The sequence below is a fragment of the Aphelocoma coerulescens genome, chromosome 4 (assembly GCF_041296385.1).
Source record: "Aphelocoma coerulescens isolate FSJ_1873_10779 chromosome 4, UR_Acoe_1.0, whole genome shotgun sequence".
Lineage (NCBI taxonomy): Eukaryota > Metazoa > Chordata > Aves > Passeriformes > Corvidae > Aphelocoma > Aphelocoma coerulescens.
In genome coordinates, this window is record NC_091017.1 from 30,437,192 (window position 1) to 30,462,080 (window position 24,889).

Below are 24,889 nucleotides of genomic sequence, written 5' to 3' on the forward strand. Positions count from 1 at the left end.
CACTGCACATGAGTGCCTAGGAATAAAGCTTTCACATTTCTTCATGTCAGTTCTTCTGGGAGGAAGCCATGTATCTGTTTATTTACTTCTACCTCCTAGTGAGTTTTTTTGAAGAAGTTCATGGCTTTTGCCCTTCACAATGCACTTGCGTTTACCATGGCAGAAGCGATGGCACTGGAACAAGGTATCTATTTTATTATTTGTTATATAGGGCAATTTATATGGAAAAGGGTAGAAGAAATTGGAGATAACATTCTCAGAGATTGCAAATTAGTTCTAGCATAGTTGAAACGAAGGCATATTTTGCATTAGTGTTCTATGGCTAGCAGCATTCCTCAACAGGAGCAGATGGTGATTATGGCTTTGTACTTAGCTACTCTGTATCTTCATTTTTTTCAGGAGGCAATTTGTTTCTGCTCCATGACATTCCTGCTATTGCAATATCATTTCTATTTCTACAAACTAGTTAACTACTGTAAGGTGATTCTGGTTTAAATAAATACAGTAGTTCTTTTTTTTTTTTTTTTTTTTTTTTTTTTAATCTGCAATAAATAACGTAATTTTTGATAGTAAGGAAGTTAATTTGAAATGTGGTGACCTGGTATTGTCATGACAATTTTAGGAGATATTCTTTGTCATTGCTATTTATTGTCACAGCCTATCTGGTATAAAGCTGCACGAGGAAAAAGTAAAATAAAGGAATAATCTAGAGAAAAGGAGGAGAAAATTAAGGATAGACTTATAGAAGGCAGGGGAATCTTCAAGCTAGTATGTGCAAACAATATATGCCAAAAAAATTGATTCCTGAAATCAAATAAGTGAAAATGCTGAGAAATCCCATTTCACTGAAATCATTGTGAGCAGAAAGTTCTTGTCATCTCTATAAAGCAAGTAATTTGTACATAGGCATCAGAAAGAGGGCTAGAAAGCTCTTCTTTACTGAATTTTCTGTGGTATATTTTCAATTTTCAGTCTATTCCGAAAGGTAAGTATAGAAAATACTTTGAATCTTCATCATACAGAAAAATTAGAGATTAGTAATCTTCATTTTGAATTGTAATAATTTTAATAAGGGGGCATACAGTTCACACTTGGGATACCTGCATGTATTATTCCTTGTACAATGGCTTCTGTCTTTCATTTGCCAATAGAGTGAGGGGTGGGTAGACGGTGGTGCTTACATACTTTAGAATAAAGGAAATCTAGGTTTAATGTGAAAGGATCAGTTCTGCTTTGTATTCTTCTTGTCTTTAGAGACTCCATGTTTGTGGAGTTTGTTCAAATTTTAAATGCAGGGGACTGTTCTTGATTTCAGTGTTCATTGTTCTGGTAGTAGTGTTGCAGAACGTTACAGCATTTGCATTTAAATCTGAAATTCAAATTTCTGATAAATAAATGCAAATATGTCTCTCCTTTTTTTTTTTTTTTTTTTTGCCCTGGTGCTAGGTCTGTACTCTGTAATGACCCTGACATGTATGAGATCCCTGTGAATATTCCTGTGGATACTGTAAAACTTCGTATAGAGAAAACTGTCATACGAAGGATTCCAACTGAAGCCTTTTACTACTTGGTAGATCTCAAATACCTGTGGGTCACTTACAACTGTGTGGCCAACATTGATATCAGCAGCTTCTATAACTTGAAACAACTGCATGAGCTGAGGCTGGATGGTAATCTGCTTTCAACTTTCCCTTGGGAATCCCTGGCAGAGATGCCCAACTTACGGACTCTTGATCTGCACAACAACAAAGTGACCAGCATTCCCGCTGATGCTGGCCGCTACCTGAGAAACCTCACCTACCTGGACCTATCCAGCAACAAGCTGACCACCTTGCCATCAGACCTCATGGACATTTGGCCCCCCTTCTCAGGAGCTGTCATGTCCAAGAACACAGACATTCTGGTGACGCAGAGAGTAATTTTGGGTATGTTAAACAGCCCGTCTCATTCCTTATTGAAATGTACCTAAACATTAAATTGAAAGTGAGAGTCGTTAGGGCACCAGCCTAGGATGCAGGAAAAGGGGTTTTTACCCAGGTCAGACTTCTGGTTTGCTCTGTTATTATTTATTTGTTTTCTGTTAGTAACAGAAAACCATGAAATTAAGATAGTGACCTCCATGTGTGTTGTTACCTCAAAGTTATAAATCTGAAGTAAAAGCTATGAGAATCCAGTCTGCAGGAATGCAGGCCATTTGGAGTATTCAGTAGCTATATAAATGCATAACTTAAATTGTGTTTCTGGTGACATTTCCCTCATCTCTGTATGTGTTTGCAACTATAAGCATGTCCATTTGCAACAGCTTTTTTTCCAGAGGCTCACAGGCCAAGCAAGTAGCTAGAGCTGATCCTCATATAAAGCCTGTCCTGTGGCATAATGCTGCAGGTGGTGTTGGTGGCTCAAAATAGGGCAACTCTGCTCTTCCCGGGACCTCTGTTGACCTTGCATTACTCTAAAGCTGACTAATTATCCTGAAGTTTTTTGCCCAATTTACATATTGAATATGAGAGAGAACAGGAATGTGATCCCTACATATCCACAGTACTTTTTATAGTGTTTGAGGTAAGTATTTAAGAATAATTTGATCAGACTCTGATTTTTTTCATCATTTGATCCCTTTCTCTAGTATGCAATTGCATCAGTTCTCTTTGTGGCATTGTGCTTTATCTTAACCTTATCTCCACTTCCTAGTCTTGCCAGGGTAACTCCTTTCTCTTCTTCAGTCTCAGGCTGGAACAGTTCTATCAGTAGTGTTCTTTTCTATCTTTTCTAGTGTTCACACATAAGTGCATGTTTTGACGTTTTTGTAGTGCAGCAGGTGGAAGGGAGGAAAACCAGCTGGCTGTCTCTACTGCAGCAATCCTGTAAGGACTGATAAAGATCTGTCCTGCATTGCACTGCCCCATATTTCCAATTTCTTGGTCTAAACCCCCACAATTCACTGTTCATTTGTTCAGCTGCTTTGTTTCACAGCAGAAATTGCAGCTTGAAACTCTCATTCAGATCATATTTTTTATGAGTAACTTAATAGATGAAAGTAGGCTTCATGGCTTCATAAGCATGATAACTGTAGGCTTGCATCATTAAAGGGTTTTCATTTATTCAGGATTAAAAAACCAAAAGACTAAAAGCTGTAAGAGTAAGTCCATCTCAGTACTCCTTTCCCTGTCCCTGCACTGAAGACTACAGGAAGTTATAAAGTGGGAGCTGACTGTGCTAGATCTAATCATCATTATCTCCTGTGGGAGTCCATGAGGTTAATTGGTTTTCTTGTCTTATATAGTCCTCACCACTTAAAAGACACAACAAAAGGAGCTAACAAAAAAAAAAAAAAGCCAACAAAAACCTCGAACCCAAGTCAAGAAAACAAACACCAAAAAATCCTGAAACCTCACACACTCTTCTCTCCCCTTAACTCTGGGAACCATCTGCAGGCTTCCTTGATGCAGGCACTCTTCCAGCCTCCTGTAGTCCTAGCAAACCCTCTGGTGTCAGCATTGAGTTCTTTGGGGGCTTGGGATGTGACCTTTGGACCATTTTCTGTTATGAAATACAATCGGGTTTTAACACAGATCTCCAGAGGGTAACACACACTGGGTTTAAACAGAACCTTGCTTCTCTTTTTTTTTTTTTTTTTTTAATGTTAGGTGCTAAGGGAGGCTCTGTGCAGCTATTATAGATTTGCACCTGAGAATACATGATGCCAGGTAGTACTTTCCTTGTGTAACATTGAGTAAATCTACCTTAGATAAGCTGTGGAGGAATTAGGTGGATTTTTTTTTCATTGACATCATAGTTTTCTGATGAGTGTATCCCAAAGCAGACAGACAGTGTTTGCTACATGAGAAACTCTGTGGTGAATAAGAAAACGTCCCCTTTCTCTGGAGATTAGAAAGTGCAATGCTCTTTGTGTCATGGGTTATTTTGATAAGTTTATTTAGACTCCACTGAGTCTTAGTGCTTCTTTTCTGACACCCCTCCTGTCTCTATTGGGCTTGCTGGAGCCTGAGGAAGAAGAAGCGCATCCCATAGATACTCTCCTCCTGCTCTGAGCTACAGATAGGGATCACAGAGGTATGTGGTCAGGAAGGACCTAGCCTGCTGGGATACAGATCCAGAGGAACTGAGCCATTCTGGTAAAGCCAGTGCTGTTCTTAAAGCCTGTGGCCAGACCACCCCAGAGCCTTTCGTGGTAACCTCCTCCAGTGCTTATCTATCAGGGTAGTGAGAAAGTTTCTCTAAATATCTAACCTCAATCTCCCTTACTGCAAACTAAGCTGATTACCCCTTGTCCTATAGGGCATGGGCATACAGAAAAACTAATCACCATCTCTTGCAGTAGTCTTTCATAGGTTTTCCTTCCCTGTTTGCCATCCTAACTAACCACACCATTTCTTTCACCAGCTTCTAATATAATATGAAGGTTTTTGGGGTTTTTTTTGGTTGGTTTTTGTTGTTGTTGTTGTTTTGTTAGTTTGCTTGCTTGTTTTGTGGGCTTTTTAATTTTGTTGTTGTTGTTTGGTTTTTGTTTGGATGGGGTTTTTTTGCTTCGTTTTGGTTTTGTTGGGGTTTTTTGTTTGTTTGTTTTTGGTTTGGTTTGGGTTTTTTTTTGCTGTGTGTGGTTTGTTTTTTTGGTTTTTTTTTCATTTTTTACCATAGTTACTGGTTCCATTTGGACTCCTTTAGGTTTAAAAAAATGTTTCTCTTAAAATGTGATGACCACAATTGCACGCTTTGATGCTCAAGAGTGTCCTAGGTGCTCCAGCCACTCTCTGTGGGAGCGTTCAGCCTGACCTATGTACCTACATGGAATGGTCACTGCAGCCAGAACTCTGCTGGAAGCTGGGACCCAGAGTAAATAAATGCTGGTTTTGTCTAGTCAGGAAAACAGCAGTCAGATTCTAATTAGTGTAATCAATTATGGCTTGAGCTGTCTTTTGTCCTGGTTCTGTCAAAACAGGATTGTCACTTGTGTGTAATTAACAAGATCAAAACTAGCAAGACCCTAATCTCAAATGTTTGTGCAAATGTATTTTTTAACACCAAGAGGCAATTTTATCTTCAGTGTCTTGACTGAACATCAAGATGGTTGCACGTATGAGAAAGTTCAAGTTCCCCATGTTTGCTTCAAGGACTCTTGGAGGAGCCAAAGACTACTTTTGCCAGAGGACTGGTGTGTTAGCATCCCTGTATTCCAGTTCATCATCTCTGTACTTAGAGGTTTGGGTTTTTTAACTACCTCCCACTGTATGATGTTCCTCTGTGTGTGCATGGTGCTAAATGAAAGAAGGTTAGGGAATATGGCCAAGTGGCTCACTCTGGCTCTCATCCACACAGTTTATGGCCAGCTCTCTTTAAAGCTGACTGTCTGTTCCACACTTCGTAAGATTTAGCCCTTGGTTTTCTGGGAGCTCTACAGGATTCTAGAGTGACCCTAACATGTAATTCTGGGAGTGGGGATGTTTTTTCTTCAGTCTAACCTGCCTCAAGTTATGTGAGAATTGCACTGGAAACTGTTCAACTGGGCTTTTGTAATATGAATCAGCAGGGGTATGTTGTATGCCTGGAGGGCTGACAGACATGTGGAATCGTTCGGAGGTACGAAGCCTGCTGCACTTGCATTGGGGGCAGGACAGAGGGGAGCCACCCTTGGTGTTGTCTCATCCATAAGCCTATCAGGCAGCAATCCCTGGAGTGTAAACTGTCCCTGGACCCATGTCTGGCTTTGCCTTGGAAAGTGCTCTTTGCAACAGCTCAAAACAAAGCTGTGGAGTGAGCTGAAAATTAAACAGTGCAAATGATTGGGGGACCAGTGTGTGAATTCATCTGGCCCTCTTGGTTACCTCTGGAGCCATAGCCTAATACTTTGATCCAAATCACAGCTGCGTTTCAGCCCTGGCTGCTGTACAGAGATTTACATTTCTGGCAGGAACGATGGCAGTAGCGTTTTCTGTATGGTGGGCTCTGGTGAGTCACTGAGAGGAACAGAAGAGTCCAGCATTTGACAGAGTGGCAGTTGTGTGAGATCTTGCCTCTGTTATGTGCAGAGGTGCCAGAAATTTGGAATGCTGCAGGTCCGTCAGGCTCCCAGCTGTTATGCTGAGCCATTGGGTAGATACTGCTTTTCCTGAAACTGCTCCCTAACCATTGCCATGTGACACAGTGTTGGATATGGAATTTGCTGTTTAGAACCATGGATCAAAATGTGTAGGTTCAGTTGGAAAGAGCCTGGGGTAGGCTGGCCCAGGCAGTGGTGAATACTTCTATCAGCCTGAAACTTGAATGCTTTACATCTTGCTATTTCGCAGCAACTGAAAAGCAGTGTGCTACACAAGTTATCGTCTGAGTCTGGTTACTGATTTACAAAAGAAATTTTGCTCATAGCTAAAGTCCATATTGACACAGCACAGGGAAACCCTGCTACAAAAGACTACAAAAATGTGCATGCACAGACACGCATATACATAAGTTTGCCGTTGTACATGCAAGCACACATACAAATGTGTGAGAGTAAATATAAAATATGCTAAATCTAGAATAAAGGGTTAGAAATCTTGTAGAAAAAGAGTAATTAATATTAAAATAACACTGCATTGGTATATCACAATGTATAAATATTTATCAATGTTTGTTTTGCTTGGGCTAGTATTTATTTCTCAGATCAACAAGCTGCCTTGATATTTCTACAAAAAAATCCAGGGTTTATAAAGACTTTCTCTTTCCTCAGACACATGTGCCATCAGAGATTTATCATTATTTTCATTTTTGCTTCTTAAGAAATTATTTCTTTTATTAAAGCTCCCTAATATTTTCCATTTTCTTATTTTTCCCCCCTTTTTAACCCTTTCTTTATTTTTTCATGTGTTTGTTTTCACTTCTAACATCCTGTCAACACAAGCTGTTAAAGTTCAAAATGCCCCTTGTAGTTTGGAAACTAGGTTTACATTCACATTTCTATTCTCTTCAACACTAACTGAAGTACAATGAAATTCAGTGTTTTATCTTGCTTCCAACTCAATAGTGCTTTCATCTTTTCATTTTGGGAATTCACATGACTTGGCGATTTACAATGGGTAGAAATAATGTGAATTCTGTCAGATACTGGCAAGACACAGATAAACAGAGGGGTTGTGCCGTGGAGGCAAGGAAGGAACTCCTGTAGCTGTATATATTATGTGTATTTGTATAAGTCCTGCTTCTTTAGGCAGTTGCACAGGAATCATAATGGATGGGGAAGATGAGGTGTCTGACTGACATAACTTTTCCTTCACCCTACACACAGATGGTCAAACCTGTGTCCCAAGCTGGACTAACAACCATCCAGTCTAGGGACTGTTCACCGTTGCCTCATCATTCCTTTTATTTTGTCAATTTCTGATACCTATTTTAATGACTTTGGCTTTTCTCCAGGACACTGGGAGGATATGAGAGCTATGTAGGTACACATATTAGGAAAAGTTCCTTCATTGAAAGTGGGGTCAGGGAAGTGGTGAAATCACTGTTCCTGGAGGTATTTAAAAGATGTGTAGACATGGCACTCAGGGACATGGTTTAGTGCTGGACTTGGCAGTGCTGGGTTAGCAGTTGGACTTGATGGTCTTAAAGGTCTTTTCTAATGTAACCATTTTTTTTGGTCTATTTCAAAGGCTTTTGAGTGCTTTGAGTAGGTTAGAAACAATAATAAACCCCTTCCTTTCCTGCAGTAAATTTCTTAACATAGTGAGGAAAATCGACCCCTTACAAGCGAAAAGCAAAAGAAAACGACAGAAGTATTGTCTGTAACTACAAAGCTTCCCTATTGAAAAGATGAGCACAAATAGTTACATACATGTGCTTGATTGAGCAGAATTTTCATAAGCACAAACAGTTGATGTGTCTAGATATGGAAAACACTTGGATAGTGTCTTTTCTCCTTATGAATATATGTGTGAAGTTTGCAGGCAAATTTTTATATTTTGGAGATTTTTTTGAGGAAAAGCAGTTGCTGATTCACTTTCCTTTGACTTCTCCTTCTCTGCTCCAGCAAATAATAAGTAGTGAATTGATGTAAAATCTCTTCTGTCTGGAAGGGGTGAAATTGGATTGTGATGTCAAAGTCATGGAATCTCTTCAGGTCAAGTCTTGTTTTAAAGAGCAGGGATTAATGGGGGTTTACCACAGTTTTAACCAATCACTACCATTATGCTCAAAATAACCTAATCTTGGTCTGGTGATAAAAGGAAGAAGCAGTAAAATATTCATGTATTGTTTCATCTGCAGTCTTTTTCCAGAACAAACCCCATCATTTTTCCAAGATCTGTTTTGATAATTCTTAACAATACACACTGAACAATATTTGCAGGTGTTTAGGGCTCTTTCTTTCTTTTAATCCTGGTTTGACTTATATGACTTGTCTATTGTACTGATCAGTAAATTGAGTAGTGAGGGGTCCTTGCATACCACCCTTATTTCAGACCATAAGTTTTGTTTATTATTAGTACTTGGGAAAAATAAGAAAGGCATACCCAAAAGTGTAAGTCTAGTAAGAAAATACTTGAACTCCTGAGTGATATGCTGGGTTGTATTTTACCTGGTGAAGCCATTGTTGCTCTGTGAAAGTCAAGATAGTGGAGTAATCAATAGCAGCTGAGGATTTAGACTGATAATCCTCAGAAATGGCTGTTGTCTTGCAATATAATAAGTTCATGAGGAGGGAAAAGCTTCTAATTCATAGACTGGAACCAAGAAGCAAATGTTTTTGTCCCTGGCAGAAGAGAGAGAGCATTCCTATATGCCATCATAAAAATATTAGTCATCATGGTGTTTTGTGATCCTTCCTATTTTCTACTCTTCTGTTATTCTTGAATATATTTCAGAGGCTGTACTAAATTGAAGCCAGGCTTGTAACAATATTGGTGTAGTTCAGAGCCAGATAAGAATTTTGTTGGCATAAACCTTTTTCTCCTTATTCTTTATCCCTTTATTCAAGGAGTAGAGATGTTGGTGTAAGCTCTAAACCCTAAAACATCATGTTCTCCTCAAGCATTGAAAGAAAGGGTCAGGGAAGGTTAAGCTGTAAGAGCCCAAAGAAGGACTTATAGCAGAGGAGAGTGACCTGAAGTAATAGCCCTGAGAAGCTGTCTTTCCAGTAGGCACAGGCAGGTGAAAATATATCATCAGTCTTAAGACACCTTTTCAAAGTGTTTTTTCGTAGATAAATAGCAAAGTTAAGCACAGGTAGTGCCAGCACATCACTATGCTCCTGTAAACTTCTGTGAAGAAGATATTTAGCTTAATAAACTTCCATACTGTTCTCCCTAACTTCTGAAAATACTCCCCCACCAATCATCTGAACAAAAACCACAAGTTGAAAGAGAAAAGATTAACTCAGAATAGGTCCAGGATTGTCCTTGATTGTATTTGGTGGTAGTCATGTGTCATACTGTAATCACAATATCCATATATTGACTGACAATGGTTTTTTTTCTTTCCCCTCTTCCCTCCCTGCCTCAGGTTTTCAGGACAACCCATGGTTTTGTGACTGTCGCATTTCAAAGCTAATTGAATTTTCCAAAATTGTGGACACCTCTGTTGTACTTCTTGATCCATTGGTTTCATGTAGTGGTCCTGAGAACCTGGCAGGAATCTTGTTCCAGAGAGCTGAGTTAGAGCAGTGTCTTAAACCATCTGTGATGACCTCAGCAACAAAAATCACCTCACCACTGGGCAGCAACGTCCTGCTACGCTGTGACGCCACGGGGTACCCAACACCACAGCTCACTTGGACTAGGTCAGACAATATTCCAGTGAACTATACAGGTACAACTGCTCTTTTATAGGAAATGGGAGAACCAAAAACTGTTGGGTTGCTTGTACTTTGAGATCATTGTAATGAGTAACAATGGACCATGTATTGCACCAAGCTGGCAGTCATATCAGTGCAATGGTTGTTACAAAATTCTTTGTCTAGTTCTCAGTCTTAACAGGTCCAGCAGAGTGTTTTGATTCTGGATGTGGTCTGTTACAAGAACAATGTGTGTGGAAGGAAGACATGGATGAAGTGGGGGAAGGATAAAGGAAAATGGAGGTTGGATTAGCTGGACCCTAACTCAGAAGCTGGAAAGCAGAAAGGAGAATTTGTTGCTGGAACGTCTGTTCAAAAATGTTAATGTTGAAAAAGCCAGTGAGGCCATAACTGAGCCAGTTAAAACTCAGCATTGTAAACACAAGATTTTCCAAATTCATGTTTTCTATGTTATTTGCAAATGTTGCAAGGCTGCCATTGTCTGATATCATTCTAGCTGCTCTGACAGATACTTATGTAGTAACTTAAATGTAAAAAATGCTACTTGCTGATGCCAAGGAGTTAGCAGCTATCGTAGGTCTGATGAAGGTAAGAGTACTGAAATATCTTAGGACAAAGGTAATTTCCAATAGTGTTTTAAATGGGTTGCACAATCAGTGTCACGTGAAGTCAGCGGGTCTTGTATTTGAGAGTCAATAGCAACTTTAAGACATTTGATTTCACTTCATGTGGTTCTGTTTTTCTTAGTGAAACTGTGAACTATATTCTAATTACCAGACATTTGTTTCCATTTTGACTGAAGCTGAGCACTTTTATTTAGTAATAGAGTATGGCTGGGAATTCCACAGTTCGTTTTGGGAATTTGGTTTAGTTTTGGGGTGTTTTTTTTGTTGTTGTTGGGTTTTTTTGACTGCTTGTTTTTCATTTTTAAAATTTTCATACATGTGATTCCTTCTGGCAGAAAGGGAAGAAGTAGTCTGATAATGTTTACTTCCTCTTTACTTCCCATTCATAATGTTTTACTCTCTGCATTTTCCCATAGTAATTCAAGAAACTCCTGGAGAAGGTGTCAGATGGTCCATAATAAGCTTGACAGGAATTTCATACAAGGACGCAGGAGAATACAGATGTAAAGCCAAGAACTTGGCAGGAATGTCAGAAGCTGCTGTGACTGTCACAGTGGTTGGTGTAGTTACTACAACTCTGTCACCACAGAAGTATGGAAGGAAGCCAGAGGCTGAGAGGCAGAATACAACTCAGGAGGAATCCAAGCAGGAACCCGAGAGGACAACCACACCTCTTCCCACCAAACCGACCACCACAGCTCTGGTTAGCACTGAAAGATCAACCAGCATGACATTTACTGACAAAAAGCAATCCAGGCTCATGTTAGATGGAAGGAAAATTTCAAAGGCAGTGACAAATGGGAACAAAAAGCAGACTGGAGATTTAAGCAAGAAAGGTAAGGATACTTCATTAAATACAGCAGGTGTGGCTGAGCAAAATGTTACTGTGAAGGACCTAAGAGTAATCAGTGAAACTGATGAAAGGGTGACCTTAACTTGGAACACTGTCAGTGCCACAGGCAATTCTGCTGTGACTGTGTTATACTCCAAGTATGGTGAGAAAGATATGTTGCCTCTCAGCACTGATTCTAACAAAAACAAAGTCACAATTGATGGTTTGCAACCTAGTACTCAGTATATGGCATGTGTCTCACCCAAAGGTGTGCCACCTACAAAAGAGCAGTGTGTTGTTTTCTCCACTGATGGGTTAACTGATGAAAGCAGCTCTCAGTTTTCTATTCTGATAGTGGCCAGCAGTGCAGCATGCGTGGTTATTTTACCTCTGATATTTTTCTTACTCTACAAAGTTTTAAAACTTCATTTAAGACCAAAATCTGCAAAGGAAGCTGAACTTGCAAAAGAGACCTATGTGCAATTTGAAACAGTGTCACTGAAGCCCCGAACACTGACTGCAGGAGACCAGCTCTGGGCACGAAGGTACACAGATGAGTCAGAAAGACTTCTCCTTTGCTCTAGGTCAAGCATGGATTCTCAAATGACCTTCAGAAGTGAGGGCTCCAGGTCTGAGTATCTGTGTTGAAGGGTGAGGGTGGAGATGAAATAAATGATAGGTAAAATTACTTCAAAATGATGATACTGCATCTGGAAGCAGGTTGATGCTAGATGATGGTCAGAATACATTATCTGATGTAGAGTTTTACTGGATGGTGGTGGGTAGGAAGGAGAATAGAAGAAAAATATTGCCTGTTTATTTTCTTTGTTTTCATGTTTGTGATTTTGGATGTGAAGAAATGATGTTCTTCCAAAGAAAAATACAGCATGAAATGGTTCCCTGGCTAAAGATATTTTATGTTTTTATTAAAACATTCTGTTTTCTCTTCCCTCATTTCACCACATGATGTGCTAGTTGCATGTATCAAACATGAATCTCAATTTTCTTGAAAGTGATGTACTTCAAAATATTAGAAAAACAGTTTTAGCTACTTCTATTGGAGTCAAAACTTTATTTGAATATACAAGTTTTCTTCTGATGTTAGCTTGTGCTTTGAGGTGTTATACAGCTGTTTGTACAGTGTCTTGTGTTGAAAGTATTCTCAGGCCGGTCGAAACTGAAGTCACAGTTTATGGACTCTTGAGAGGTACAAAACACATTGTATTGTCATTTTGCAGATGTTATTGCAAAGGGCAAAGAAGCTGCTTTAGTGTCCTGAAGCTCAGGAAAGATACTATGAGGTACTCTGAGAGAGACACTTGATAATAATGTTAATTTACATCAAATGATCTTATTGCAAAATCTCAGCCTTAGAATTTACTTGGATGTGTCTGTCCATATACCTCAATTTCAGAAATCTCTGTACAGAAAATTCTGTGGTACTGTGTAATACCACACACACTCTTATATCTATATATTACACAGATATTGCACAATATTATGTACTACACTGCATTAATATAATACATTTCGAGATACAGCAAGAGGAATTTTTGTCCTCAGGTCATGGTGGATGTGAAGTTTAATGAGCATAGTGAAAGTTAATTGTGAGTATGCTTCCCAATGTTTAAAAATCAGGAATTAATAGTAACAATGAATTCAGAATTGCCTATTAATGTTAATAGTGAATAGTCTATTCTGGGGCTAATTTTTTTAATGCCTGAAGTAAGTAAGAGAACTTTTGTTGTTCTAGGTTCAGATATTTTGTTTAGAAGTATGTATGAATTGTGAGCCACAGTTTTTCCTAAAAATTACAGCTCTGTTCTTTTCTTGGACCTTTTTATGCCTAGAAGAACTGGGGTTTTTTTGCTAGGAAATTGGAAATCTACACATTCCAGAGGGAGAAATATTCCTCAAAGCTACAAACCAAAGCTTAGTTTGTCAGCTTCAAAACAGTGGCATTTCTCAGTGTCACTAATGTGGGATGAAATTTTGCCTGCTGGAATGCTGATGAGCCTATCTTGTAAGGGCTGGCTTGGTGAGAGGAAAACACTTTGTCAAAAAGCCACCAACATAAAATCATGGTGGGAAAGGAACACACTGAAAAATCTCTGTAGTACCTACACCATGCTGTTCAGTGACCAGGATTAGTAGAATGAGTATTTGAGACTATGGGAGCTGTAATAAAGAAGCATGTGAGGTGTTCAAAAGTGCAAAATCAGCTTGCCTGCTTAGAATTAGCCTTGGTATTCCTTTCTGTGTTACAATTGTGTGCGGTTACAAATCAGTCTTTCTTCTTTTTTCCATGAATGATTTGGATTGCAATGAAAATGGTTTTAGCTTTTTAAGAGGAATATTTTACTTTGGCAGGGTTGTTGTTTTTTTTTTTTTAAATTTAGGATTTTTTAGGGAAAACAGATTCTTTTTGTGTCAAAACCAAGGTTCATCTGACAAGTTAATGGCAAACCAAGTTTTTAACAGGACCTGAAGCGTTACAATATCTGCCTTCTATTTTCCTGATAGACAGTATAGTTGGTAGTTGTTGAAGGTGTTTCCAATTAAAAACACCATGTTTGTTGTTAATGGGAACGATTGTTTTAACCTTTCTTTTTTTCCTGGAAAGTATTTGATTTCAGGTTTCAAAGCTCTAAATCTAGTTCTGAAGCTCAAAAGTTATATCAGCTGACTTGTAGGTGATACATCAATATGTTGAACTGAGGTGGTGCACAGTTTGCTTGAGAGAGCTCACTTATGAATGTTAAACCTTTTGGTTTGACTAATCCTTGTGGAATTAGCATGTCCTAAAGTTAGAAATTAATCTCTGGCCCCATGGGCTATCAGTATATCAAAGATGGAATTTACTATAAAGAGAATGTTCCTTCAAGAAAACATGTTATACATTATTTTTTCTGCAGTTCTTGAGGCAAAAGTTACGTAATCGAGACATGCTTCTGTAACTCCTGTCAAAACACCAAATGTGCTGGGGAATTTTGGTAGGAATTTGACACAAAGGGCAAATGACGCAATCAAGATGTTTGCACTGTATCACGCAGGATTGGTTTAATTAAAGAGCTGAAGAAATACTTTGCTAACAGATGTAATTTTTTATTTTGTCAATTGCTAATGATGGAATCATTGTGAGATAGATTTTGTCACCAATGATCATTTGTGCAATGTCTTCTGAAATGCAGTGCTGGATCAATCATCAGTATGAACAATGATGACTTTAATCTGTGCTTGCCTGGTAGGAGCATTTGGAGAGGATTTAACCCATGTTTATGTATCAGCTTTTGTATATTTTGCACTTTGTTTTCTGAATTCATCCTGCTTTTCACCAAAAAGGTTAGACTTCTTTTTATACGTTACCTACAATCAAAATAGGATGACTAATGAAATAACTGAGAAATGTGAGCTGAATTCTAAGTAAACCTCGTTTTTATTGAGAGCTTCAGTGGGCCTTAGTACTTATGATAGTAAACCATGATCTTGGCTTCAATGTGCACTTACTAAGCCAAACTTAAGGCATCCATGCATTTATTTTAGTTCTTGCTTGCCATTGCTCACAGTGGACTTTATATTCCTTGCACCACATCAGATTCTCATACTGTTCTCAGGCAGGGAATCAAGAGAGAAAACTTTTTCATGTGTAACACGGAAATGTCTGTAATAGCAAAACCATCAGACTTGGACTGTACCTAGGAGGCTAAACAAAGGACATTTTAAACTCAACACCTTTTCAAAGAAGTAATTAAAATAGAAGTTGTTTTGATGTGAAAATAAAGAATTGTTTTTATACAAGACAGTGTGTTTTCCTGACCCTTTTGTCTTTGTTTATAGCTTTAGACAATATATGATGAGTGTAGCTGTGGGGACAAAAGGAAATCTGAAAAGGAATGAGAGAGAATACAGACAGAAAGCTGAGAAACAACAGAAGAAGGGTGATAGCCTAGAGAATTCTGGGACTGTGTGCCACAAAGTATTTTGCTTGAAATTTTGCCATGACAAGGGTACTGGGGCATCTGTAGCCAGGTAAAATGATGGGTGAAGATACTGCCCTTATTGCAATGATTGGAGCACTACACATGCCCCGTTTTGACAAGGTGAGGGCAGCTATGAAATCAGAGTGTGGAACAATGGCACCAGGGAAATTTGAAGAATGCACTTGAAGCTGGCCTTGAAGTCTGCCTGTGTCCCAGTCAAAGTTGGGAGAGGTTTTTGGAGAGCATTGCCTTTGAACTGAAAAGGGGGGAGCAAGTAGCTTGTGAGTTTATTGCTAGAAAGAGAGGCAACTGTTCTGGAGAGGCTTTGTAACCAAGATGTAATATACTACAATCATCCATCTTGAGCTATGATTTTCTTTTCAAAACAACCAGTTTGTTAGATTTGTGGCTGGGAGGTAAACACAAACTTGAATCTTCTTCATGACCACAGATGAGATTTCAAAATGAATCTTTTTTTAATTATCTAACTGCATGTAGATTGGAAACCTGCTGACCTGGATTCATTCTCTCACAGAATTCATTGCATTGTTCTAGGTGTTACAGAAAGCCACAGAAGCTCCAGGTCAGCACTGTCACATTCCTTTGTTGAAAATGAGAAGTTCTCAATAGAACAGATACTTTATCTTTTATTTATAAATCACAGAAATTTTTTTACTCTGAGTTTCAAAAGATCAGCATTCCCTTTGAAGTAAAGGCCTGATTAATGTGTCATTTTGATATATTTGAACGACTCCCTTACTAAAAAGTGGAAAATCAAGCTGAAATATCAGTCTGAAACACAGCCTGTATCGAGGAGATATTTTTTTTACAAAGCTGTATTATTCATCAGGGTTCAAGATGGGAATCTTTTCAATCAAAAAGGCAGAAAGCAGTTATGAACAAAAGGATACAGTATTTCCCACTATAGAAGTAACTGCACTTTTCTCCAGCTTTCTATTTTTTATGAAAGAACATCCTAACCTTTTGTTTAGAAAAGAATGTGGAATTGCTGCAGCAAGATCAATAGCACCTGCCAGGTATATATTTTAAGTATATTTGTTCTAACTTCAGGTCTGGTATTTTTAAAAGACCCTTGATTGACTTAAGAGTATTATGAAAGGAGCTGACTGTGCAAACAACTACAACTAACCTCTGATAATAACAGAATACCAGTTCACTGACAGTGTATGAATGTCTACATTTTGCAGAAGAGGCTCTGACAAGAAAATACCCTATTCTAAAATATGATGAGCTATCAAATATTCGACACACGTTTTTTGAGGAAGAGTCAAAGGAATTTGGTAGTGGTGTGGTTTCTTGGGGTTTTTTTGATTGGTTGGTTGGTTGGTTTTTTGTTTGTTTGGCATTTTTTGTTTGTTTTTGTTTTATTTTTGGTTTTTTATTATTATCTTTAACTAAGATCTGGAACTAAGGTGAGAGAGACTTGGTGAAATGCTTATGCCCAGAGAAGGCCGAAATGGAATGTGTTTTCTTACTCACTTCAATACAGGAGAAAGGAGCTTTATATGTGTGTGTGTTGAGGGCAGGAATAGAGTATTCCAAGGTTGTTGCCTCAGACAAAGTTCACGCAGTTTCTTCTAAGGCCTCTGGCATGGGCTGCTGACACTTGAGAATGCTGCTGGGCTAGATGGAAAGGAAGAACAATCCAAAATGACGATTACTAGCAGTTTTGGTGCAATTCTAATTTAAATTCAATGGGTTGCTTGTTCAGTCAAATAAATGAGTGCTTTGTTGATTTTTTTTTTTTTTTTAAAGTATTTTTATTCATTTAGGCACACAGTTGAGGGAAACCTCTAGCATCCTCAAAAAAACTTCTCTAATACTTCAAAAAGTAAATTAATGAACAAATCTCTAGATCAGATTCTTGCTTGACTCTCCTTTATGCTTTCTAGTTTAGTATTGTTTTGGAAAATCAGAACAAAACAATATGTATAGTCTACTTTGTATTATTTCCCAGTCTCTAAAACAGCCACACCTTTGTTGAAGAAAAAGAAAATTAAATCCAATACTTGTAAGTATTGTTTTTTGTAAGAACTAATTAATTGATTTAATTAATGATGATGAAATCCAATGCTATGTGCTGATCAGATGGACTACTGAGTCATGTGTCTTGAATTTTTTTCCTGCTAATATTTGACCAAATGTTTGAGACTCCAAAAATAATTTGTACCAATTATTTTTTTTGTTTTCTAGCCCAGTCCCTTGTGTTTAAGTTCATGTGGAAGTTAAATCACAGAGAGAGAAAGAAGAAAAGACAAGCATACAGTAAGCAGGCAGCTATATAGCATGGCAAACTAAATTCAGAATAATATTACTCTCTTTTAATGTCACTTTTCTCTTTGGATAAAGCCTTCTTCAGTGTTAGACTAATCCTGCAGCGTATTGCTCGCTTCAGATTGCACATGAATGACATCATCTGTGGGTATTTTTCCAGAGCATGCTCTCAGGTCTTGAGTGACCTGTTCTGGTTTCTCACTGATTCTCCAAAAAAGAATACTCCTTGGTGTTTCTTGTTCTCTGGCGTAGAAGTGACATGATGGAGTGACTTCCTCCCTGCTGAAGCAGGAATGTGAGAACAGGAATCATAATGTTCCTGCTTGCTCTGAGCATCATGTTTCATAGCTGAGGATCAGAGGAAGTAATATTATTCTGAATTTAATTTACCATTCTCTGTAGCTGGCTGCTTACTGTACTCTTATATTGTTCTCTTTCTCCCTCTGTGATTTAACTTCCACATGAATTTGGGCACTGCACCTTGCAATTGTAGTGTTTGCTGTTGTCTGGATCAATATCTCCAAAGCTCTCAATTCCTGGAGTTCTGTGTCAATTATTTTGAGTTCAGCCTAAAATCTGAGCATAGCATTTTTCAGTAGAAGATTGTGCTAAATTACTTCTCAGCACTAGGAAGTGAACTCTCTAGAATGGCGGAGGCATAATTTCATACACAAAAGTGCTGTTTATTTGTTCCTTGCTTGAGCATTTTTTACTCTTTGACAGAGGAGCCGACATTCCCTTTGGATAAAGTAATCAGCAGCAAAAACAAGGAAAGAAACATTTTTCACAAACCAGAAAAATAATGGTCTTTGTTCTGGTCAGGCAAAATGATTGAGTAGACATATCCAGTAGCTATATGAACTATTTCTTTCAAACTGTAACAGGAATTCATGAGGAGAGGTAAGTAATAAAGTCCCTTGTTTATTGATAGAAAAGCGACATTTTCTTGTGTCTTTGACAATGACTTAACACTAGAGAATGCCTGAATGTGGACTGGCAGAGACAAGAGTTTGTCTGGTCATAAGGTGATTATGTTTTTGGTTTGTCACTACTGAAGATTCAGAGATTTAGAAATGAAATCTGAATCAAATGGTGTGAGAGAGAAAAGGGTGATTCTTAAAGCTCATTGACCTTCATAAAGAACTAGAAGAATGGTAATGAAAATTCTTTTAAGGGGTGATGAGCCAAAAGTTGTGCCAAAAAAAGGAATAATGTTAAACAATTGCTCTTTTTAAAATAAAAGACTGGAAAAGCCCAGAATCGGTGGACGAACATTTAGAAAGGTGCTCAGTACAAGCAGAACACATAAATGATAGTTTTGTGGCTGGAACATGAAACAAGAATTTTTATTGTAACTATCTATGTACAAGTCTGCCTTGAGGTTGAGCGCTAAACTGGCACCTAATCAAACACAGATTCTAAACTAATAAAAACGCTGTGATGGAGGGGTATGCATAAGAAGCAAGGGAGATTCCTACAGAAAGCACACAAGTAAGATTAAATAAAGAATAAAAACACTCTGCTGAGCAATATGCAGTTCCCTGAGTGGAAGGATCTCATCCTCCAATTGTTTGGCTTGTAAAGATATGGGCAAGAACTGAGAGGAGAAAGAATAGTAGCAATTCACCAGTTCCAGTAATGGATCTAGGAAAGACATTCAGTAGAGTTTAGACAAATCTGACCTGGGGGACAAAAGACCCTACTCTTGTACATGATTTTTTCATTATATTTGATATCAATTCTGAAGCTGAGGTAACTGCCGTGCAACAAGACTTATGGATGGGCAAAACATAGGCTGAAGGACAGAAAAAGAATCTGCATAGGAAAGGAGCTGCAGGATTGACACCTTAGGTCATCAGTAGAATGTAACTGAACTGTAAAAATTAGATGGGCCACATGTTAAGTGGGAAAAGCTAGACCAGTGTTTGGTAACAACTGGCAGCTAGAAAGATAGTTGAAGTGAGCTTGGGCAGTGCTGCCTGAATGATTTTCAGTCTTACTGAGTAGAATACTGAAACTGAAGAGGGAAATAAGCTGTGTAGGTGATGTACTTTTATTGGATCTGTTATACTCTGAACATACCTTGCATATCTTTCTGATCCTTCCTGGTTATATTTCTGGGCAGAATGAATTGACAGAACTTTAACTGTAGGAAGCCCATTACAGTACAAATAACTTGTGATTCATCAAAAGGGCAGGGGGACAGGCCTGGAGGAAGTTGAAATCAAATGTCACCACCTAAAAATATAGCTGAAATGATGAGATTTCTTCCTCTGATGAATGTTTGGAGTAAATTCCACAAAAGGCCATGTTCTTTGTGAACTGTATGATGCCAGCCTTGTGTGGGCTGGGGGAAAAACACAGGAATAGGTTCTGAAAAGATGCTCTAAATGATTTATTGACAACATCCTGGGAACTGACATTTGACAATGTTTCTGAGCCCACAGCCATTTCAGCAAATACCAGTAGTGCAAGATTTAGGGCGGTGGTACTCCAGTTACAGTGAGATGAATCCTGTCCCACATTGTTTCAGGCAGTGTTCAGACACCAAGAATAAGTGGGCATAAATAGCAGGAGTGTCTGGCGAGAGGTTGGGACACACGAGAGATTCAGAAGATGCTTCCACATCTTCATAACTTCAGCAGTGTGTCAGGTAAAGGGTAAGCCACTTGCAGTATTGATAAAAAAGTAATGGAAAAATGTCACCTACTAACGTGTTTTGAACCTCTCCCCAGAAATGTTACACCAAAAATTTCTCTGAGGTTGACTGACTGTTTATGGAGGAAACCACAAATGACAGATTTTGAGCAGGGTAAAGGAGCCTGTGGAGGTGTAACTGAAGGGTTTCCTTTAGTCACTGTACAAACCTGGTGTGGATAAATAATCACTGATGACAACAGACAAATAAAAACTCTCCATGGGTTTTTGAATTGGCCTTACCAGCCATCAGCAACCTGTGTTCTGCCCAGCACTTTTATGCAAGAGAGCTTTTTTCTTTTATGTGCACGTGCTCCATAGCAGTTCCACCATCCTCAAAGTTCAGCAGTTTGTGAGGAACAGCCCTTCCACCTGCCACTAAGTTGCCACTCACAGAATTTAACACATGCACTACGTAAGTAATGATGCTGCAGAAAGGAAAAGTCACTGCCATTCACAATGTAGCACACTGAGTCCTTCTTTAGTGTTGGCTGACTACTTTTTGTAGTTTTGTGGAAATGCTGCTTATTGGTAACTCTGCAATTCACCCGGTCACAGAAAATTGCTTTGAGTTCAGCACTCCAATCTCCAGAGTATTATTCCAAGTCCTAATAATGTTGTCTGAGCACTGACTACCAAGAGCTTTGCTGCATCGAAAAGACTTTTTTTCCCCCTAAGCTACTGAATAGGTACTACAGTACTTCTATGAGAAGTCCAGTTTGCTAGTGAGGGGAAATCCTGGCAATTTTGGAGGTAAGTTTTCACGGCAAATCAGTCTATATTAAACAAATGAATCTAACATATGGCAGTATTTTCCTGTCTGTACATTAGTCTACACAATATGTTTAATCTGATGCATCCTGGTAAAACCAGAGCGATGTGAAAGATGAGTGTTGTCATTTATTCATTGTGGATGCAGCTGTAGCAAGCTGCATCAAGCATCAGTACAGGCAAACCACTGAGCATTAAATGCTTATAACACTGTCCTCTCTTGAACTGTTCTGCACTTAATAGATAATAGATAGTTCTTCTTCATGTTATTACAAAAGTATTAGTACTAGCTGAATACTCGATCCACAGAACACTACGCCTTGAAGAATTTTTAATAATTGATAATTTTTGAAGGTATTATTTCTTTATTGATATTAGTGAAGAGGTGCCTGGTTTTGGCAGTAGGGAAAAAGGAATATTGATGCCAATTGCTAGATAGTATTTGCTGCTGCAACCTCATGTGGACTTTGGATTGGGAAAAAAATGTCCATGTCATGTGCTCACACAGTGGCAACTTGTGTTTGGGACAGGTGTAAAAGGGCATGACATAAAAACAATATCCTGAAGTCTTAATCAGATTGTCCTCTTTTTGCTGTTATGCTTGCTAATATTTTCTAAAATATTAGAAATATTTTTCAATTTTTCTCTTATTTCTCAGTATCAGGCCTAAGTTAAATTACACATATTAAAAAACCCCCAAAAACTTAAGTAGGCCCTGGAGAGCATATGATAGTGATACTCCCCTACCAAAGGACCTAATCTCTTTTGATTTCCGAGGGATAAAATAGAAATGTACTTCTTTAAGCTGTGTTGATGATTAAGACAAGAACCTGTCATTTCCACAAGATAGGCCCAGTCCAATGTTTTTATGTAATCAATGGGAGTTTGATATCAGCGAGCTCAGGATCAGTTTCTCCTTCATGTCTGAAAGCACAGAGCTGTCACTCTAGGTATTTCATCCTGGAATGTGAAGGTAAGCCTGCCATCCAGCAACATTTGAGGAGAGTCCCTGCCCTAGGTCCGTATGTTTTGCAGCAATGAGTGGCTGTGAGCATCTGCAATGTAAGCAGGAATGAGTGACTTCTGTGCCAACACACAAAAGGTAGGTCCTTCTGTGTCTCTCACTGGATATACAGATTGCAATAGAAATTTAGTGTTTGCCCCAGATATTTTAGGTGCTTGAGTTTCTTCTTCTGACACATCCTGCCTTGCCTGCCAGCCCAGCTCTAAATAAGGCAGCCAAACACACACATGCAAATGGAGAAGGCTCTTTACCATTGGGAACACACACTCCCAGAATAGATTTCCTGTGCCCCTCTCCACTTACTGGAGTCTTATTTCATTTTGGAAAGCTGGGCACCTATGGCTAATTTTCAAAGCACTGCCCAAGAGGAACACCAAACCTTCTCCATGCTCATTGCTGAGGAGGATTTGAGGGGGGGCTCCTTTTTAGAATCTTGTCCTAATGCCCTGTTGTAATATTATATAGAATGGCCCTGAAACACTCTGCTTTTTAATAAAGATGCTATAATATGTTGGGTTGCACCTTATAGGTGGTGATTTTGGGTAAGATACTCTGTTCATTGTTATAACAATTTTAGTTTGGTAACTTGTGAAGTGACTTGAGAGTGTGGAGCATTTTTTTAATACAGTGTATGGGGCAGTGGCTCTCAGAAATGCTCTCATAGCACTAACAGGAATTTTGTTATGATAAACTTAGCTTGCACTTTGAAAAAGAAAAGTTTCTACAGTACAGTGCAATCATTTTTGATACAAAAGCACTACAAAAATTAACATATCTCATTTGAAGGAAGTGTATTTTTACTGTGTTTTTCCATATAGAAATAAATGTATATTGCATTCTGAGAAAAACAAGTGATGTTTAAAAGTTTTCAGTGCTTTGCACCACCACATTATGTACAAATTATTATGTACAAATTATGTACGTAATTCATGTACAAATTATGTACAAATCCAAATTAATTTTATCTTTTACCTTGCATTTTATGGCCGAATTTGTTCTCCCTATGTGATTTTAGCAGGAATAAATTAACAACTACTTTGCAATTTTGAGTACAACCTTACATCCAAGAATCTTAGTGCACTTTATAACAGCTATTACATTAAAATACGTTTCTTCATGTAAAAGGAAGTATTGGACCATTTGCAAAGTATGCCAAGATCACTCAGGAAGCCTGTGGCAGGGATGTAGGTGGAATGAAGGAACCTTTTAATATGCTGTGCATATGGTTATAGCATCCACAGAATTTCTCTGTGCATCTACAGACCTTTTATTTTGCAAAGTCCAACTGTGACTGATTTCACTGTTGCTTTTCCTAGCCTAGTGTAAGGCCCAGGCTACACTAGCCAATACGTGCTGGCAGGTCTAAAGGGGGTAGCTGTAACTTCCAGGAATCTGTTCATTCACCCTTCAGCTAGACAGACACTGCTTGTTGTGTGCAGCCAAGGAGACATTCTGTGAGAATGGGTGTGAGTGTTAGTGAGCCCTTTGCTCGGTGTTTGTTGGTTACACATTTTATGCTGCTCTATTGAAAAGTGATTTTCCCCCGTCCCCCATGTTTAATGCAGTTCTTAGTACTTGCCTGATCAGTCCCTGATACCAAGCCTTTGTTAGGTTGTTTCAATTTCTTCAAAACTGCCATAGAAATAAAACTATTTCTGACTCCTGCAGGCAGTCTCAGGGGACTCCTGTAGTGCAGTTTTACAATGCTCCAGAGGGAAAATGACTACTGCAGGGAACTGTTTCTCCCCTTTCTGAAATGACCATTGTCAGATGAGTCTGACCTGGATCTTCCATATTTGCACTCCAACCAGCAATATGGGATCTGTTCAAATCTTTGAAGTACAGAACCCTTATCTAAAAGCTAAATATAATGTGTGTTCTTGCTTGTGCTTAATGCCCCAGCCTTTTTCCCCACTGCTCTTCTCTCCTTGTCCCTGTTTAGATGAAGAATTGACAGCTGTGGCCTCAAGCAGGGTGTGTTTGATAGTTGCAGGATTTGGATGCCAAGTCCTGGGATATCATGCTCACAGAGGTATTTGGGTCTGTGATAGGCTCTGGCACTGCACTGCCTGCAGCTGTGAGGCTCCCTGAGGTGGTGTCAGGTCAAGCTGCCTCCTGCATGGCGGAGCCCTTGCTGATCACTTGCCACTTTCTGTGCCTACTGCTTCCCAGCAGGGTATAAGAAACCACTTACTGTGGGTAGGGTCTGACCCCCATACATTATTTTGCTTTTATTCTATATTGCACCTGTCAAATTGTCTCACACAAGAAATGACGTTACATCAAAAACTTGTCCTTCCAGTGCAAGTTTACTTTCAGCGGGCTCTGTGTAAATATTTCAGGAGGGGCTTAATACTCAAATATATTCTAATCAGGACAAAGTTTCTTCCAGAGATCTCTTGAATCTGTTCTATGAATTGTAGAAAAATGGAACATTCCCAGCCGCTAGAAGTGTATTTTATTACACCTGCTCTTGTTTGCCCAGCAATTCACCGACAAAGCCCTCTGGCACCAGCTGCATGGCCATGTATAGGAAAATAATAAACTTGCACAGAGAGGATGTGGCTTGCAACATGCTCAGGATGTCATTGCCTCCTCCAGAGTGTTTGAGTATAGCAGCAACTGGGAGCATCCTGCAGCCTGCTTGCAGGAGCTCAGTACTGGGCACTGGCAACATCTCTGATAATTCCAGTCTTGGATTCACCTCAGGTGCTTTTGCTGTGTAAGGCTGTCTATAACAATGCCCGTTTCTACTTCTACTCCTATTTATTGTCCATATTGTTTGATTCTGTCTTTGAGATGTGCTAGACAGAAGTAAGCTTATGCAGATGTGGGTTTGTTGAGATATGCCAGACTGGTGTTACAGATGCGCCAGGTGAA

General features: G+C 38.9%; 1 protein-coding gene across 2 annotated transcripts; it reads left to right on the plus strand.

Annotated features, from left to right (window-relative positions):
* The first annotated feature begins 42 nt into the window (after positions 1 to 42).
* LRIT3 (leucine rich repeat, Ig-like and transmembrane domains 3) lies at positions 43 to 15,006 on the plus strand. Of its 2 annotated transcripts, none has more exons than XM_069013344.1 (4): positions 43 to 184; positions 1,447 to 1,925; positions 9,493 to 9,798; positions 10,827 to 15,006. In XM_069013344.1, the coding sequence occupies exons 1-4, from the start codon at positions 69 to 71 to the stop codon at positions 11,888 to 11,890; spliced, it is 1,965 nt and encodes a 654-aa protein (XP_068869445.1). In that variant the 5' UTR covers positions 43 to 68; the 3' UTR covers positions 11,891 to 15,006. The 2 variants fall into 2 exon arrangements, with proteins under 2 accessions (XP_068869445.1, XP_068869443.1); XM_069013342.1 differs by lacking the exon at positions 43 to 184 and adding an exon at positions 406 to 480.
* The last annotated feature ends 9,883 nt before the right edge of the window (positions 15,007 to 24,889 follow it).

What these genes read in the sequence shown, in the direction of transcription:
- LRIT3 (XM_069013344.1), top strand. Translation starts at nt 69, where the DNA reads ATGTATCTGTTTATTTACTTCTACCTCCTAGTGAGTTTTTTTGAAGAA. An exon ending in AGCGATGGCACTGGAACAAG is followed by an intron (nt 185 to 1,446) that starts GTATCTATTTTA and finishes CCCTGGTGCTAG; the next exon opens with GTCTGTACTCTGTAATGACC. An exon ending in TATTCCAGTGAACTATACAG is followed by an intron (nt 9,799 to 10,826) that starts GTACAACTGCTC and finishes ATTTTCCCATAG; the next exon opens with TAATTCAAGAAACTCCTGGA.